Source organism: Pleuronectes platessa, chromosome 9, assembly GCF_947347685.1.
Source record: "Pleuronectes platessa chromosome 9, fPlePla1.1, whole genome shotgun sequence".
Lineage (NCBI taxonomy): Eukaryota > Metazoa > Chordata > Actinopteri > Pleuronectiformes > Pleuronectidae > Pleuronectes > Pleuronectes platessa.
Genome location: NC_070634.1, coordinates 20,971,697 through 20,987,319, shown reverse-complemented (window position 1 = coordinate 20,987,319; position 15,623 = coordinate 20,971,697). Strand labels below are relative to the sequence as shown.

General features: G+C 42.9%; 2 protein-coding genes across 12 annotated transcripts in view; one reads left to right on the top strand and one right to left on the bottom strand.

Moving 5' to 3' along the window:
• The window catches only part of rabgap1l (RAB GTPase activating protein 1-like), a 98,856-nt gene extending 94,346 nt beyond the window's left edge, over window positions 1-4,510 (top strand). For all 5 annotated transcript variants that reach the window (XM_053431309.1, XM_053431307.1, XM_053431308.1 and 2 more), the window contains 3 exons: window positions 338-409; window positions 921-1,121; window positions 1,648-4,510. In XM_053431309.1, the coding sequence (XP_053287284.1) occupies window positions 338-409; window positions 921-1,121; window positions 1,648-1,803 (429 nt within the window). In that variant the 3' untranslated portion in view covers window positions 1,804-4,510. The remainder of the gene's footprint in view (window positions 1-337; window positions 410-920; window positions 1,122-1,647) is intronic.
• LOC128448593 (interferon-induced protein 44) lies at window positions 4,509-11,147 on the bottom strand. Of its 7 annotated transcripts, XM_053431319.1 has the most exons (11): window positions 10,901-11,147; window positions 8,905-9,431; window positions 8,704-8,862; window positions 8,581-8,626; window positions 8,204-8,253; window positions 7,958-8,000; window positions 7,418-7,613; window positions 7,074-7,226; window positions 6,479-6,650; window positions 5,657-5,757; window positions 4,509-5,581 (listed from the first exon to the last, which is right to left on the bottom strand). In XM_053431319.1, exons 1-11 carry the CDS (start codon window positions 10,903-10,905, stop codon window positions 5,390-5,392), a joined length of 1,644 nt encoding a protein of 547 aa, XP_053287294.1. In that variant the 5' UTR covers window positions 10,906-11,147; the 3' UTR covers window positions 4,509-5,389. The 7 variants fall into 7 exon arrangements, with proteins under 7 accessions (XP_053287294.1, XP_053287289.1, XP_053287291.1 ...); XM_053431314.1 differs by having other exon boundaries at window positions 8,704-9,431; window positions 10,901-11,146; XM_053431316.1 differs by having other exon boundaries at window positions 7,958-7,997; window positions 8,704-9,431; window positions 10,901-11,146.
• Window positions 11,148-15,623: the final 4,476 nt, after the last annotated feature.

Genomic DNA, 15,623 nt, shown 5'->3' with positions numbered 1-15,623 from the left:
AGTGTCACTCTGCTCGTTCTTAGCAGAATCAAATTCACGTATCGTGGTTTAAATTGTATTTGTAGGGTTTATCCATCAGTGCAGCATAAAGTAAGAGTGCAGTAATTAGACAAGACTTCCCAGTTAATAAAGGCTGAAATCAGCACCAGGTTAAGAACTGATTGCTCCCATTGAATGTGTGCAGCTATACGAGTGAGAGAGGAGTTTTAATTGAGATTAAAATGTCTCTGCTCAGAGGATTTTCCTGGAGAAAACCAGGTCAGAGAATTCTTCATTGGATCTCATTTTGTAAGTCATGTAATCTTTTACACACCTCGGCTTCCCCTCTCTGTTTCAGATCTGCTCCCAGCTGAGCACCAGACTGGAGAAGCAGCAGGCGGCGACGAAAGAGGAGCTGGATTTAGTCAGGGTGAGTTTGCACTGTTGAGACACTGTAGGAGGCCGCAGGTGCAGGTTTGGGGATGTTTAATATCTTAATTTAAGATAATATGTCCCGTCACAGGATGAAGGATTTTATAGCTCTGTTGTGTGGTTGAGTTCACATGAAGCAGTCGGACAAGCCCATGTTGGTAACATCATCCCACCCACAGAGAACCTGATTGCACATGACTCGTTTAGCCCTTGTCAAACATTAACTCAAACGTTGCTCCTCGGGTGCGGTGGAGTACCTCCTCACGCCCGGATAAAGATCAGGACATTCTCCTCTCATGTGACGTCTTACCACAGAACATCAAGTTGAAACAGGAAGGCTTGATCCAGGAGAGAGGGGTATACATAAGGAATGATTATCAAATAAGCAGGAGAAAAGTTGTACAAATCTAACAGAGTTTACATGAAAGGCCACAAAGAGCCTTGATGAAGTAACTGGTTGGACTTGTTCACAGTTTACAATGTGTTTACTCACCCTTGTGCCCCCGCAGAGTAAAGTGTCGGGCTGCGATCACTGTCGAGACCTGTTCAGCACCCTCGGGACCCTCCAGGTGTCGTCCCCCGGCAGGGACCACACGTCCAGCGAGCCGCAGGACGAGGAGAAGGACGGGCTGAATGAGCAGCTGAGGCATCTGGAGCTGGAGCTGGCCCAGACGAAGCTGCAGCTGGTGGAGGCCAAGTGTCGCATCCAGGTCAGCATCAAGGAAGGACAGGGATCCATAACATGATTAGTGATAATATCAGGGATTATTGAAGCTTCTATGGAGATGCAGGGCAAAAATATCAAGTCTGATTCTTCTCGCAGAAATTAGTATATTAAATAAATCTGTGAGAATCATCCACATCAGATATTTTATTTAGCAGTGATTCAAGTATTCACTCAAATCGCTGGAGCTTAATTAATTAATGTCTCAGTGTGCTCACAACAAAGCAAAGGTAGAAACAAGGATTTCTCTAAAAACCTCATATATTCACAGCTTTTAAATGTCTCTCTACATTCTTCAACACCTAAGACTCAGTTTTATAACCATTAATACAAAAGCACCTGAACAAAACCCTGAAGTAAAGTGTAAGGATCCTTGGATGTGACTGTTATATGGATAAACACTGTTAAAAGACACAGGATGGTTAGAAGAACTCACAATAAAGAATGTAACCTGTCCACAACCTCCCTGCTCCTCCCGCTGACTCCCTTCTGCTCCTCTTGTCGCTGCGCAGGAGCTCGAGCACCAGCGCGGAGTCCTGATGAACGAGATCCAGGCGGCCAAGAACTCCTGGTTCAGCAAGACCCTGGGCTCCCTGAAGAGCTCCAGCTCCTCGTCCTCCAGCTCCACATCCCAGACGCCGTCCTCTCCGAAGGAAGGTCCTGCCTAGATGACCCCACCTCCCGCACTCCCCCTTCATAAATATATATATATATAGATATATACAGATATCTAAATATATATAAATAAATCCCCCTGCAGGGATGCACACAAGAGCTGAGGAACACAGATTGAGGAAACAAGCAGCAGAGAAATGCAGTATTCCTTTTCCAAGCGGTGGCGAGGTGCAGCTCAGCAGCTTCTCTGATGGCAAATAGCTTGAAAGATGAGGGGGGGGGGTATGGGGGGGGAGCAGCCTCCTGTCTTTCTCTTCCTGTTTACATCTGAGTGAACAAAAAAAACATTTCTTGAGCTTCCCTGCTTCACAGCTGATGTTACAAGTGAGTGTGACTCACGAGTGAGGCTTTAACTTTCTTTAAAGGGTCAGGGCTCATCGCTGACACTGGTTGGTTTAGTTAAATCTCTAAACTCCGCTTAAGGAACCGGAGTTTATCAAAAGAATGGCATCGCTCATGTAGTGGCACCTTGTGGACAGACATTGCCACTGCAGCGTTAATAGTCCGTTTAACTGATTTTAGGTAGCTGAGAATTAAACCTACAATATGTTCAGTGACAGTGATTCAGCTACGTCACATTTATTAAACTGTCACAGCCTAGAAAACTACAAGAACCAACTTCAGCGCGGCAAAGCCACGGGAGTCTGAGAAAGGAATACTGCATCCAAGGTGTCAAACAAGAACAACATAGAAGTTGTATTCCTTTATAGTAATATAACGTTAAACAATGTTGTCATATAAATATGTATAAGTAATTATTGATTTTTTAAAATAATCCTGTACAGTTCTTTAAAGCGAAGAAGAAAAAGAAAAAACATAAGGAAGAGTTTTGTTAATTTTTTTTTCTACTGTTTGCAATTTGAATGTCGTGTCTCTCCGATGTTGATGTCTGAGCACGTTGTGCGATCGATGTGGTCGAGTCCAAACGCTGGAGAGACAAAGTGACAATGTGCAGCGGCTCCATTCGCCCTGCCTCTTTTCCATAAACCTGATTTAACGATCACAATCTTGAAATTCAACAGAGAAAATCTCATTTCCATCTCATTGCTCTGAGTAAATTGAGTGGCAGGTTGTTGTTTTACTCTGTTTTGCAGCCATAATATTTATAAAACAGAAACAGGACTTTTCACCTTCTGCAAATTTCACTTTAGGAATTTTCTTTTGCTTTTACGTTATTTTAAGTTGCACTGACGTCTATTACAGTTTCTATAGGTTTGCGTTCACGTGATGCTTTTTCCTCGGTTCGATCTTTAAAGAAATAAAAAAGGCTTCCACAGAGCCGGAAAGGTCACATCCAAACTAACACTGAGGTGACCTCTCAGTGATGTTACACAATGCACTGGACGACTTCACCGCTTCACACAGGTCATCAGAATTCACTGTAGATAGAAGTCAGTGCAGTACAATTATCAATCAAAGTATTTTATATATCAGAATTCATCCCTACATAACCACCATGTATAATGAGCAAGATCAGGCCAAACGCCATCATTGACAAACACATTGACACTTTGTTTAGTTTTTTTGTGTTGTGGTTGTGAGTTCAGTGTTGAAAGGACGACAACCGTCACTGTGGAAGCCAGAAGCTCCGGTGTCCACAGTGGACAGCTGTCAGTGTTGCTCTGTGCTCACAGCTGAGTTGAAATTACAATAACTACAATAACAATAACAATAATTAAAGCATCTTTATTGATTTTAAAGATTAAGTAAAACTTCTCACCTGTGACATTGACACTAGTATCTGAAGACACCAGGAGGATTGTGTTGTCTCTACTTCGTTGACAAACAGCAGTTAACCAAAAAGTCTCTTTTACTCGAACATGAAAAGTTGTTTTTCATGTCGGTGCCAAAACAGTCTTGGTTTATTCGCCGCTTTTCTTGAATCGGTGTTTGGACTCGCACGTCGTCCGTGTGTATGATCGAGTGTTTTGGGATGTGTGTATGTTCATGTGCGTTTTCCACTGTAACTCAAGTGGCTGAAGTTGAAATGGTTTCTTCTTCACCCGGCTGCCTTTTCTGTTGATGACTGAAGCCGATGGCTGCGTCAGCTGTGCCATAAGGTTCTCGCCACTGCTCCGTCCACCAGTGGTTCTTTGTCTGTGCCTCATGAATCCACAGTTTCATCTGGTCTTACAGAAACATCATTATGTTCTACAGTTGCCCTGTGTCACACGTCTCCACCTGGAGCTCCCCACAGCGTCCACCGCCCCCCCGCTAACGGCCCCTCATCCACCCTGCTGGAGGAAATCTCTTTAAAATCACGAAAAGCAAGAAAAGGAGACTGACTTCCCTCGTCCCCCTGTGACGACTACAGTGTCCTACAACCAGTGTCATGTAAACTGAGGCCAAGTCAGAGGGAGGGGCCCCGTCTTTTATGTGCACTAACACAACATTGATATTTTAACTTCAAGACGTGTGTGTGTGTTTGTTTAAAAGTTATCCTGAGCACAGAAGCATAATTATTTTTTAACTGATGATTGTCGTCACTGAGAGGTCAGCTGCCAATTTATAATCCGCTCCAGCTCCCAGTTAATTTCCAGGCTCAGCAGGCGGTGAGTCGGATCAGAAGTGTGAATGTGTGTGTGTGACGCCACAGTCCTGTTACATGTGGAGCCGCTGATCCTGGACCAGTGCGACTCCAACACTGTTTGCTGTACAATATCTGTCTGGCCTGCATTAATAAATTCCAGTTTTTCAGTTCATTGATGCACTTTGAGATTTTATTGATGTACTTTATAACGTGTGATATAACAATAAATGCAATTTCTCAGTTCTAATGAAATCAGATTCCGTTGAACATCTTCTAGCTCTGTAATGGAGAAACGTGGACGAGGGAGACCAGTAACAGTTGTGTAATCGCTCTGTCCGACTGGTGATAGGATACACAATTATGTTATTAATGTTAACAGTTAACAAGTGGTTAATAATAATGATGACAATAATATTATCACCAGTCTATGTAAAGGTGGTACATAAACCTGGTTCTTTCAAGAATAAACAAATTCTGAGTTTCTGGAATATTCACATTTTCCCTTTTCATTTTTAAATATTCACAATTTGACAAATTCAAATTATATAAGTGACCACTTGTAGATTTACCACAGTCAAACGTGAACATATGGTTATTTATTGTGACTTTACTTCACTGTTGTATAAAGAGCTCGACAGCTGGAGAGGAGTCCAATCACACCTACAATCTCAATCAGTCAAACCATGATGCTTTTGATATTTCATGTTTTTATGACCAGAATCTTATATTTTATGAATGAACTTATAAATTATTACAGTCCAAAGATATGATTAATTGTATTGGATGGATTAGAATAACATGAAAGAAATAAGTACACAAAACAAATTGGTGAGTGAAGCAAGTTTTTTAACAACTAATATGACAGTGGAGAACACTGTATTTGCAGGTGACAATAAAATATCACACACTTCTGATTCTGAATAATACATTTTTCTGTTAAAATTTGGTAAAAAAAAAAGTTAGAAAAACATTAACAACTTTCTTATAAGGTTGCTCAAATCCCCACATTAAAAAAATCGACGACATTGAAGCTGGGATTATAATGTGAGCTAAGCCTTCTCTGACTCCGTTTCTTGCGTTGTGTTGTCCTGGAAGAACAGATCCACGTACTGCAGGATGTGCTCGACGGCGCTGAGCAGCAGCACGTCGGTGTTCACGTCCAGGTCCAGCTCTGACGAGTAGTTCTTCACGGGGACGATGTAGGAGGTGGACATACCCATCAGGTCTGCAGCTTTACTCATCTACAGGCACAAGCATCTGTCAAGTCAACGGGACATTTTACAGAACATTTCTCAAACTGGTTTGTTTCAACCCACCGTCTGTTTTACTGCTTCGCTGGCGTAAACCATTGAGACGTCTGCGGCTGTTCTTGCACAGATTTCATCCACATGGGTCAGCAGAGCCACCTGGTGGATACCTGATACACACACACACACACACACACACACACACACAATTGCAGTTATCAGAAAACTTAAGTTATAACAAGAGTCAACTTCCTCCAGCGAAGCTCTGAACTTCATAAATATCTAACTAGTGCTACGATCCAGTGCAATATACAAAACATCAAAACATGAAATGTATCAACATCTGTGTGTGGTTAGGAAAGTTTGGCACAATAATATTCCAACAATATTTTGTCTCAGTTTTCACAGCGATCCATCAGGATTATATATAAATCTCTAATATAAAAATATTAATATTAACTAAAAGGTTGGATTTAAAAACTATTTTAGTTAAAAACTTTACTTTGCCATTTTAGAGAACGATGCTACGTGAAGTTTCTTTCCTCTGATTCACTTCTCACTGTCTTTCCTCCCTCATTCATCTGTCCTGGTCTTGGAATTCACAGACCTGATTGGCTGAGAGACGTCACATGAGTTCATTTACTCATGTGAAGCTGGTCTCTAAGTTTGACGGTGAAAATAGAAACGCTTCTTTCAAAATTGGACGATTCTCAATGATTTATTGGTTATAGGTCTCTGGGCCTTTTAGGGAACTCTATTCTGCAGAAATCAGTGACAGTGTTTTCAGTTCAGGTGATCTCTGAAGGAAGAGCCCAGCCCTGTGCTGTTACACACATCAGACCGAGGGACAAAGGTTAATGTCTGAAGACGACTTGCTTGTCCTTGGCTCACCCATGTCACTGATGTGCTCCCTGAGCTGCTGGAACGAGGCTCGGAGGCCTTTGGGGTACGTTGTGATTTTAGAGGCGTCCAGCACAAAGGCCACACAGTGGATCTTGTCTTTGAGGCTCGGCCACTTCACGTAGTTTCCAGTCTCTGATCTCACTGCCTGGTCCGGGCAGAACTAGAGGAGACAAAGGAAGAGAGTCGGTTTTCAGTCGGGAAATAACATGTTTGAACCGAGACGTCAGGAGGATGAGCGGAGACAACCAGTCCACGATCACATTAGAGAACTACAGTAGAGAGTTTCCCTCTGCCAAAGACCCTTCAAGGTTCAGTGTGTAGAATCTAGTGACATCTAGTGGTGAAGTTGCATGTTGCAGCTGAATACCCCTCACCTCACCCTCTCCTTCAGAACATGGAAGAGAACCTGTGGAAACCTTCAGCTGCCGTAAAAAGTAAAAAGGTGTTTAATAGGTCCAGGCTGAGGACCTGCTTCCGATGATAAAGTATTTCAATATAAAAGGCACATTCTCAGGTAAAGAAAACCACAATTCGTACAATTTAGATTACAACACACTAGTGAAAACATCACTGGGATTGTTACCTTGTGTCCCTCAGGCACGTGACCTTTGATGACGGACAGGATGTCGTGGAGGGTCAGTCCGGTCATCTCTCCGTCCCCCAGACCCATAGAATCACACAGCACCAGTTTGGTCGAAACCTTATTCTTCTGACCACAGATGGTGAACGACTGCAGCTAATACACACACAAGGAATTCATGTGATGGACGACTCTGTAAGCGTGTGTGTGTGTGTGTGTGTGTGTGTAGCCTCCTCCTGCATAAACTCAGTTATTTGAGGTCACATGCTTCCCCTCAACAATGAAATTCAAGGAAAAGAAAAAGGGAACAGTAGCTTCAGAGATTCATGCTGCTGCTCCTCTTGTACCTTTTTGGTGAAGCTGGTGGAGGAGGCGCCCACCATGGCCCGGTTGGTGACTCGTCCGTTGAACACCGAATGGACTGAACTGATGAAGCTGGACTTTCCGGACCCGACGGGGCCCAGGAGGAGAACCCTGGCTTGAGTCACCTCCTCCCTGCCCGGTGTGTAGGAGCCGACGGCCTCCATCAGGCTGCTCCTTCGCCTGTAGGTTGACATTTAACAGGGATTGTTCACCCATCGTCTACTCACCACCCACCAACCCACCCCTACATCGGGAAAAAACGTATGATCCAATTCCTTTTTATCAATTCCATCTCCACTGAGTTATGGCAAAACTGAGGTTCTCATTGGTCTAACATTAGAATGTCTTCGGTGGAGGAGACTGCAGCAACCCTCCTTCCTGAGTCTCTTTCTTCTTCTATTGTTTAATGCTGTCTCAAATTCCTGCAATTGGCTCAAAAGTCTAAAATTTCCAGGAAATGAAATGAAAATATAACTGAATATGATCCTAATGTGTCTCCTTTGATTGAATGTAACTTTACTCACTCTTCTGTCCACTGCACATTCCTCCACGAAGGGGGTTTAACTGCTGGAGAGAATTTAAGAGTCAAGAGGACATTTCATGAAACATTCAGCATTTGCAGTGTTCCCCGTCTGAATAGTGACATGCATTATGGGATGGATAAGAGGCAGAACACACGCTGATCGCAGCCAGTTGCAGAAGCTACACTGGAGCTTACTATCAGCACAGAGAGATTCTGAAAGTCTTGGTTGAACCGTTCAGTAGTTTACCTGCGTTGACCGGGCGAGGACCCAGGGGTATAACTTTTGGAAATCCAAAGCTGTGGAGGGAAACAATCGCACAGATCAGAGGAAGGAAATCCATGAAGCAAAAAGCAGAAAATGTGTTGGATTTCAGATCTTGCACAAATAACAGATCATAACAATACTACGTAAGGGAGCGTGTTAACATTGTGACAGAGACAAATGAGTGAGAGTTAGAGACTATAAACTGAGATCTTATGACACAATGAACGTTTTCTTGATAGAAGCCCACAGATATAAATAAATGTCAGTGAAAAAGAAATCCAGCTGAAACATTTGACCCATTGCTCATATTCTTAAAGAAGTTTGGAGCTTGGTTTATTGAATGTCACAGTTTTACTCACACTTCTTTTGAATCTGTGTCTTTCAATTCACCGTTCTGGTTCACTGCTGAACAGAGTGTAAGAGTCAGTGAGGTTTAAGCAAACATCCTTCTCTCTCAAAAAAAGTCTCTGGTCTGGTTTTACCTGGAAACTTAAAAGTCTGTGCTTTTACTTTGCACGTTGTGCTCGTTGGAGCTGTACATCTGCTCAGAGCTTCTAAGGCCGTCGCTGGTGAGCTGGTGGTGGGTTGAGCTGCAGTAGGTGATCCAAATGAAAAGCTAATGGTGGGTTGATCTAGAGTAGGTGATCCAAATGAAAAGTTAATGGTGGGTTGATCTAGAGTAGGTGATCCAAATGAAAAGCTGCTGGTGGGTTTAGCTGCAGTAGATGATCCAAATAGAGAGCTGCTCTTGGGTTTAGCTGGAGTAGCTGTTCTAACTGAAAACCTGTGGGTGGGTTTAGCTGCAGTAGATGATCCAAATGAAAAGCCGCTGGTGAATTGAGATGGAGTAGTTGATCCAACTAGAGAGCCGCTGGTGTGTTGAGCTAGAGCAGCTGATCCAAATGAAGAGCTACTGGTGCGTTTTGCTGCAGTAGCTGATCCAAATAGAGAGCCGCTGGTGGGTTGAGATGGAGTAGCTATTCCAAATAGAGAGCCGCTGACGGGTTTTGCTGCAGTGGCTGATCCAAATAGAGAGTCGCTGGTGGGTTGACTTGGAGTAGCTGATCCAAATGAAGAGCTGCTGGTGGGTTGACTTGGAGTAGCTGATCCAAATAGAGAGCCGCTGACGGGTTTTGCTGCAGTAGCTGATCCAAATGAAGAGCCGCTGGTGGGTTGACTTGGAGTAGCTGATCCAAATGAAGAGCTGCTGCTTATATGGAAAACAATCGTACGTCACAGGAAGACGATCAATAAAACAAAACAAAATGATCTGAATATCTAAAATATGATAAATGTGCCTTGAAAGTAGCAACATTGTTGATGTGTAGACAAATAAGAGAGGTCCCTATGACGACTCGGGACAAATAAGCCAATGAAGTCTCACCAAAGCCTTTGCCTTAAAACAAGTGGTGTGCTGATATATGTATTATGTAAGTCTGAATAATCAAATAAATAATCAATCCATTAATAAAAAAATAAAAATTATCAGCATTATTAGCTCCAGCCTGAGTCAAATCTCTATCACAAAAGTGTAAAACTATAACATGTCATTTTTAATGTGTTAATCTTGCGTCGTACTTTAAAAGTCACTGCTTTCTTCTCATGTGTTTAATGTTCCAATGTGTCTTAATGTGTGTTCAGTTGTTTTTAAATGTCCCCTGCACCCTCACCTGCATTTCCCATGTATACTGTAATGTGTATTATAGCAGTGACAAATAAAACGGCTGATGAGCAGCTTTTCACATCAGTTCTCATGGATGAGAACGAAGCATCACACCGACTCATATAAAATCAACTATAATCTGAAATCAAATGTGAAATTTCCCCTGAGAGCCGAAACTGCACAGTAAAAAAATCTTCTACAAGTAAATGTCCTGTATTGTAAATGATTACTTATTTACCAAGAACAAGTTCCAATGGGTTGCAATGATTTTTAGGTTTGTACAAAAGTATTTCATCAATATATATGAGTATATGCAAAGTACCACAAAAATAAAAGTAGCAATGAAGAATGAGAACAGTTCAGGAAGATGTACATGGGTGCGGCACCACCCCCTGTTGGTAAGAGACTGTTACTGCAAGCCAAAAGCACGTTCACTCAGCAAATCAATAAAAATTGATTTAATTTAACTTCATCTCCGTCAAACATTTTGATAGAAGCATAGTAGCATTCGTATGTGTTTGTAATAAGTATCTGACTTGATTCTAGAACTATTATACTATACTATAAACTATAGTATATGATCTATGTTTCCTTTCAGATCCACCTGCATGTAGAAGGTGACATAGAGAATAAACCTGTGATCTGCTGTGAACTGTCCGAAGCTCAATGTGCTGACAGTTACTTTTCAAGTCCCTCTTCTGTTGCACTGTAAATGTTGAAAATTGGTGACGATACGAATGAACACAAAAGCCACATGTTGCACCTCAGCGTCTTTAACATGAGTTCATATAAAATAATATAAAATTCTTTATGGGCCGACTCCGATCGTCCCTGCTGCTCTAAGTGACACGTCACAGACAACCACAGACAACCACAGAAACAACACGTATTACAGATCATCACAGAACTTCACAGACCAACACATGTCATCAGAGGTTAGTTATTGAACTGTCTCCCTCTCTAACATCTGGTTCTTTCAGTGAAAACCTTACCAGCTCTTATAAGTATTCACTTACCTCATCGTGAGTCCTGTGTTGAAGCAGCAGCTGCAGGAAGAACGAGAGCAGAAGTGCAGGCAGTGGTGTTTCTGACGAATAGAAAGTGAAAGTGCTGGAGAAACATACACACTCACACACACACACACACGCACGCACACACACACACACACACAAACACAGTGAGTCTTTGTGGACGGCCAGTGTGTTGTTGACTATAATACATTTAAACTGAGGCTGGGAGGTTTCCTCAGAAATGCCACACACACACTTTCATTTCGTACTGACACCACAGAGTTTCACTGTTTCGTGGAGGAGACACACCCGGACTGTGTCTACAAGTTACACACACACACACACACACCCTGACTTTGATTTATATTGTCTACAAGTTACACACACACACACACACACACACACAGACTGTCGTTTAGTTACACACACACACACACACACACACACACACACACACACACACATACATCTGTACATCTACCTTAGTGACGACACTCATAGACATAATGCATTCCCTAGCCCCTCACCCCAGCCTCAACCATGCAAACTAAATACCCAACACAAACCTAAACCTCATTCTGACCCTAAAACCAAACTAAAACTAAAAAGTGGGTCAGAAAGTTAGGAGTGGCCAAACTGTCCTCACTCTGTAGGATTTTAAGGTCCTCACAAAGATATCTGTTTGTATTCCTGATCTGCACTAAATGACCTTTTTCTCTCACCTTCTGCTGAGTACTTTTTTTTATCACTCCCCTTAATGTTCTACTCACTAGGTTCATTTTCAACAAAACACCAAGGCAGATTGCTTGTATGTGGAAACCATCCTGTGGGTTTGCTTCATGGAGAGTGAAGGTGTGTCAGTGGATCAACGTGTTGGTGCAGAGGCCTTGAGACGAGAGGACAGAGTCAACATGCTGTCTCTGAGGGACTAAACACCAGATCAGACGTCTTCTACAACACTCGGTGAACTGGTTTGTGTGGAAACGTTTGTCCTGAAGAAATGTGGACTGGAGGGATTTGCTGTGGATATAAATAATTATGAAATATGAGCATGTTTGAAGAGCTCCTTAGTTCTATTGTTTCTGCTCATCCTGTCCACTAGATGGAGCTCTGGTCCTGTGTGTGAAGCTGTGCCCTCCTGCTGGCTGCCAGTAGAGGTCCACTGAGGTCCACGCTGTCTCTGTCTCCTCCACAGGGAGGCCACACAGCCTGAAATCCAAAACTTCCTGTTTATTACTGTCCTCACTCAGTAGCTTCTAATCAGTGGAGAACTGTGTATTCATCTGTAATCAGTGGTGCTGACTGATATTCATTGGATAAGAAACTCACCAGGGGTTCAGGTGTGTGTTCATGTACGGGCCTACAGGAAACTGGGTCTTGACTTTAGCTGGGTTTGCAGTGATACAAATAATAAAAGTATTTTGGGTCATTTCAGCACATTTTATGGCAAAAAATTGTCAAATTCAAAATTCGAAGAAAGCATTAACTTCAATCCAAAACTGCCCCAAGACATGAATCGAAGCTCAGAATAGGTCTGGGGTGGTCGTACTGTGAATGCATGGATTCTATCAGACTGTGTTTATTTGTAAATATTATATAACGAGCTGCTCAGACTGGTTCTTGAACAAATTATCTCTCCTAGTATTTACACATAAACAGAAAAGTGAAATCCTTGGACTGGTGGCAGGGTCGGATACACCAGCTCCTCTCTATGGACCTATCAGCTCTTCACTCGCTAAGATGTCACCAGAATTAAACTCCACAGAGGAAAATATTGGCGAGAGCTTCGTGGGATCTAAACTTGTTTACTTCATTATCAATGATAACTCAAATCATGTTAGTAGTTACACTCGACCTGTTTCACCCTTATTGGCTGTGGAGCTCAGACAGAAGCTCACAGGAAAATGCTGACGCAGCAAAACTCCTCCATCTTAAACAAACGTTTAAAAGTTTAAAATGTTTACAGATTCTTTCAGTTCGCTCGTCTGTCACTCAGCGTGAAGTTATCCAACTGATCAGACACGATGACAGTCCACGACAAGGCTCAGTATCTTCACGGCCTTGTGTGGTCATGCAATGCATTTGCTGTATCAGCAGAAACCACGAGTCCCTCGGCTCTTACTTCTGGAGGAAGGAAGGCTGAGAGATGTTGAGTCACCTTTTCGGATGGAGACGTCCGGGCTGGGACGGTTGCAGCTTTGAGGTCATGACTGGGTGTTATTAAAAGTCAGTGGAACTTTGGCTAAAGCCCTTTGAAAATGCACATAGAGGATGTCTCCCTGCCAAAAACTGGAGCCACAAACCCAAACACGGTAACTGTGCACAACAGAACTCCCGATCTGACTGTGCCGTGACCAGAAAACATGTGTCACGCGTCTATAGATAAACGTCCATCCACAGAACAGAATTCTGTCTTGAACTATGATATTTATTGTAGCGAGGAAGTAATACTCGGACCTCAGTAGTCTGGATGTGGGAGCAGGCGTTTTGGATAGAACATGTTTGGTTTTTATGACGTGAGCAGATTTGGTCAAATAAACAAAGACTCTGCATAAAGGTGATTTGAGAAAGGTCAGTGTGTGATACCAGTGTGTGATACCAGTGTGTGCTCAGGACACGTGAAGTACCCCCCCCCCTCCCGCAGAGACAATGATCCTCAGGCAGAGGTTTAATGTCCTCTGTCTTATTTATATCTCATTATTACTGCAGGATAGAGGTTGTTCACTGCTGGTCGAAGTTCAGTCAGATTCAGCTCCAACTCAGCGGCTCCAGCTGATATCTGCAGAGTGGAGGAGCTGCAGGAGGAGGGGGGGAGAGGGGTGGGGGGTGGGGGGGGGGGGGTCGTCTAAACAAGGAGCTATGCTGACGATGAATCCGTGTGACACAGCTTTTTTTTACAGGCAACCACCACCCCCATCCATTCTGGGTGACACGTCCTCTCTCTCTCTCTCTCTCTCTCTCTCTCTCTCTCTCTCTCTCTCTCTCTCTCTCCAAGATTAAAATAAGTAAGGCTGTTTGTCCATCAGCTGAAGTGTGGAGATGAAAATGATCTTTGTTTTCTTATTGCTAATAATACAAAAGTGTGTGTCTGTGGCTTTCTTCAGCTCAGATGGATTTGGCAGCAGCTCTCCTTCCCCTGCGTTTGGGTCTCGACAGCAGCCGGTCGGACGGGACGTGATGTTCTCAGCTGACGGCCTCTCGTCGTGTTTACGGTGTCGTGTAGAGAAGCAGCCGAGTGGAGGACGTCATTACACCTTCATGTAAAGTGTAGGGTGGCTCATCTGCCCTGTGGATTTGAGTGTAGCCTGATATTAAAGCACAAGATTTAGTTTGTGACGTTTGCAGTAGCTGTAACAGCCAGTTCAGTGATATGAGTTAAGTAAGAGCCTCTGTGCTCTTCTTCAGAAACAGATACAGCTGTGGCCTGTGTGAAGCTTCTGTGACTGTGATGTTCTACTGATGTTGAGCACAGATTGGTAGAACCCAACCTCCTGCATGTTGGTTCTTCCCCTTTTCATTTTGTTTCTCCTTCATTGGATCTTTAAGTTTCTGTGAAAGTTTGTTTGTTTTCCTACATTTAAGGAAACTGTTAATTAAAGTTAAAGTTCCTGCAGGTCGCAGGAACTATCTAAAAAAATATATTTTCTTCTTTTAAAACCATCTGAATTGTACATTATACATATTTTGGGTATATGCACAGTATTTTTCCTCCTTTGAGTTGTTGTTTTTTGTTCTGTTGCAGTTATAATGGCAGTTTTTTTATTTTGAAGACCTCTAGTTCTGCAGATAATTCATTTTTCTTTCACTCCATGAACCAAAAGTACAAACAACTGCTGGCCCAACCCTCAGGTTTGAGTCTTCATGGTCAAAGTACCCTTGAGCAAAGCACAGAAATCTCCTCTTGAACTATGTGACTCCTCTCCTGGAATGAGTCATTAGTGTAAACATGACTCTGCTGCTCTGTCACCTCACAGGACAGGAGACTGTTGACATCTTGGCTTTGTTTCCTTCTGCTCTCAAACTTCTCACCTGCTGTAACCTGCAGAATTCAGAATCCTCATCATCACGGGGACAGCTCAGCCCAGGCTGCCTGTGGGTGGGACTTGAAGAATGGTTTCAAAAGGAGGTGATTGATGATGTCACTGGGTTGTTGTGGTCTCTGTGAAAGTCGATATTAGACGTTGGCCACAATGGACGAAAATACTTTGTTCTTCTATCTTGTTTAAAATGACAGCTGACAGCACCAACACCGAGGTCAGCGTCAACACGGAGCCGCAGAGTGACGCTGGCTCCTGCAGAGCAACAAGCTTGTGTAAGTGTTGAGTACAAGTGCAACACAAACATGTCATTACCTCTGCCAAGGAGGTTATGTTTTCACCCCGGTCTGTGTGTTTGTTAGCAAGATCAAGCAAAAAACAAGCGAGCTGATTACCATTGCACTTAGTGGTAGGATGCAGCATGTGTCAGCTGTGTTCACTTTGGGTGCGGATCCAGATCGTGGGTTCATTCAGGAATTCTTACAGACTTTCTTTAACATTGTGAGATGATGAAAATCAGACATGTTTAGTGGACTGATATGTATGAGTGTAAGTTTATCTACACAGTCGTCACAATCTGCAGATAGTCAATAGTTTAAGAAAATAGGTATGCAGAAAAACTAAAACAAAACAAAGAGAGAAAAGTTTGTTCTGCAACTTTATTCTCTGTGAAGCAAGGAAGAGATTTTCAT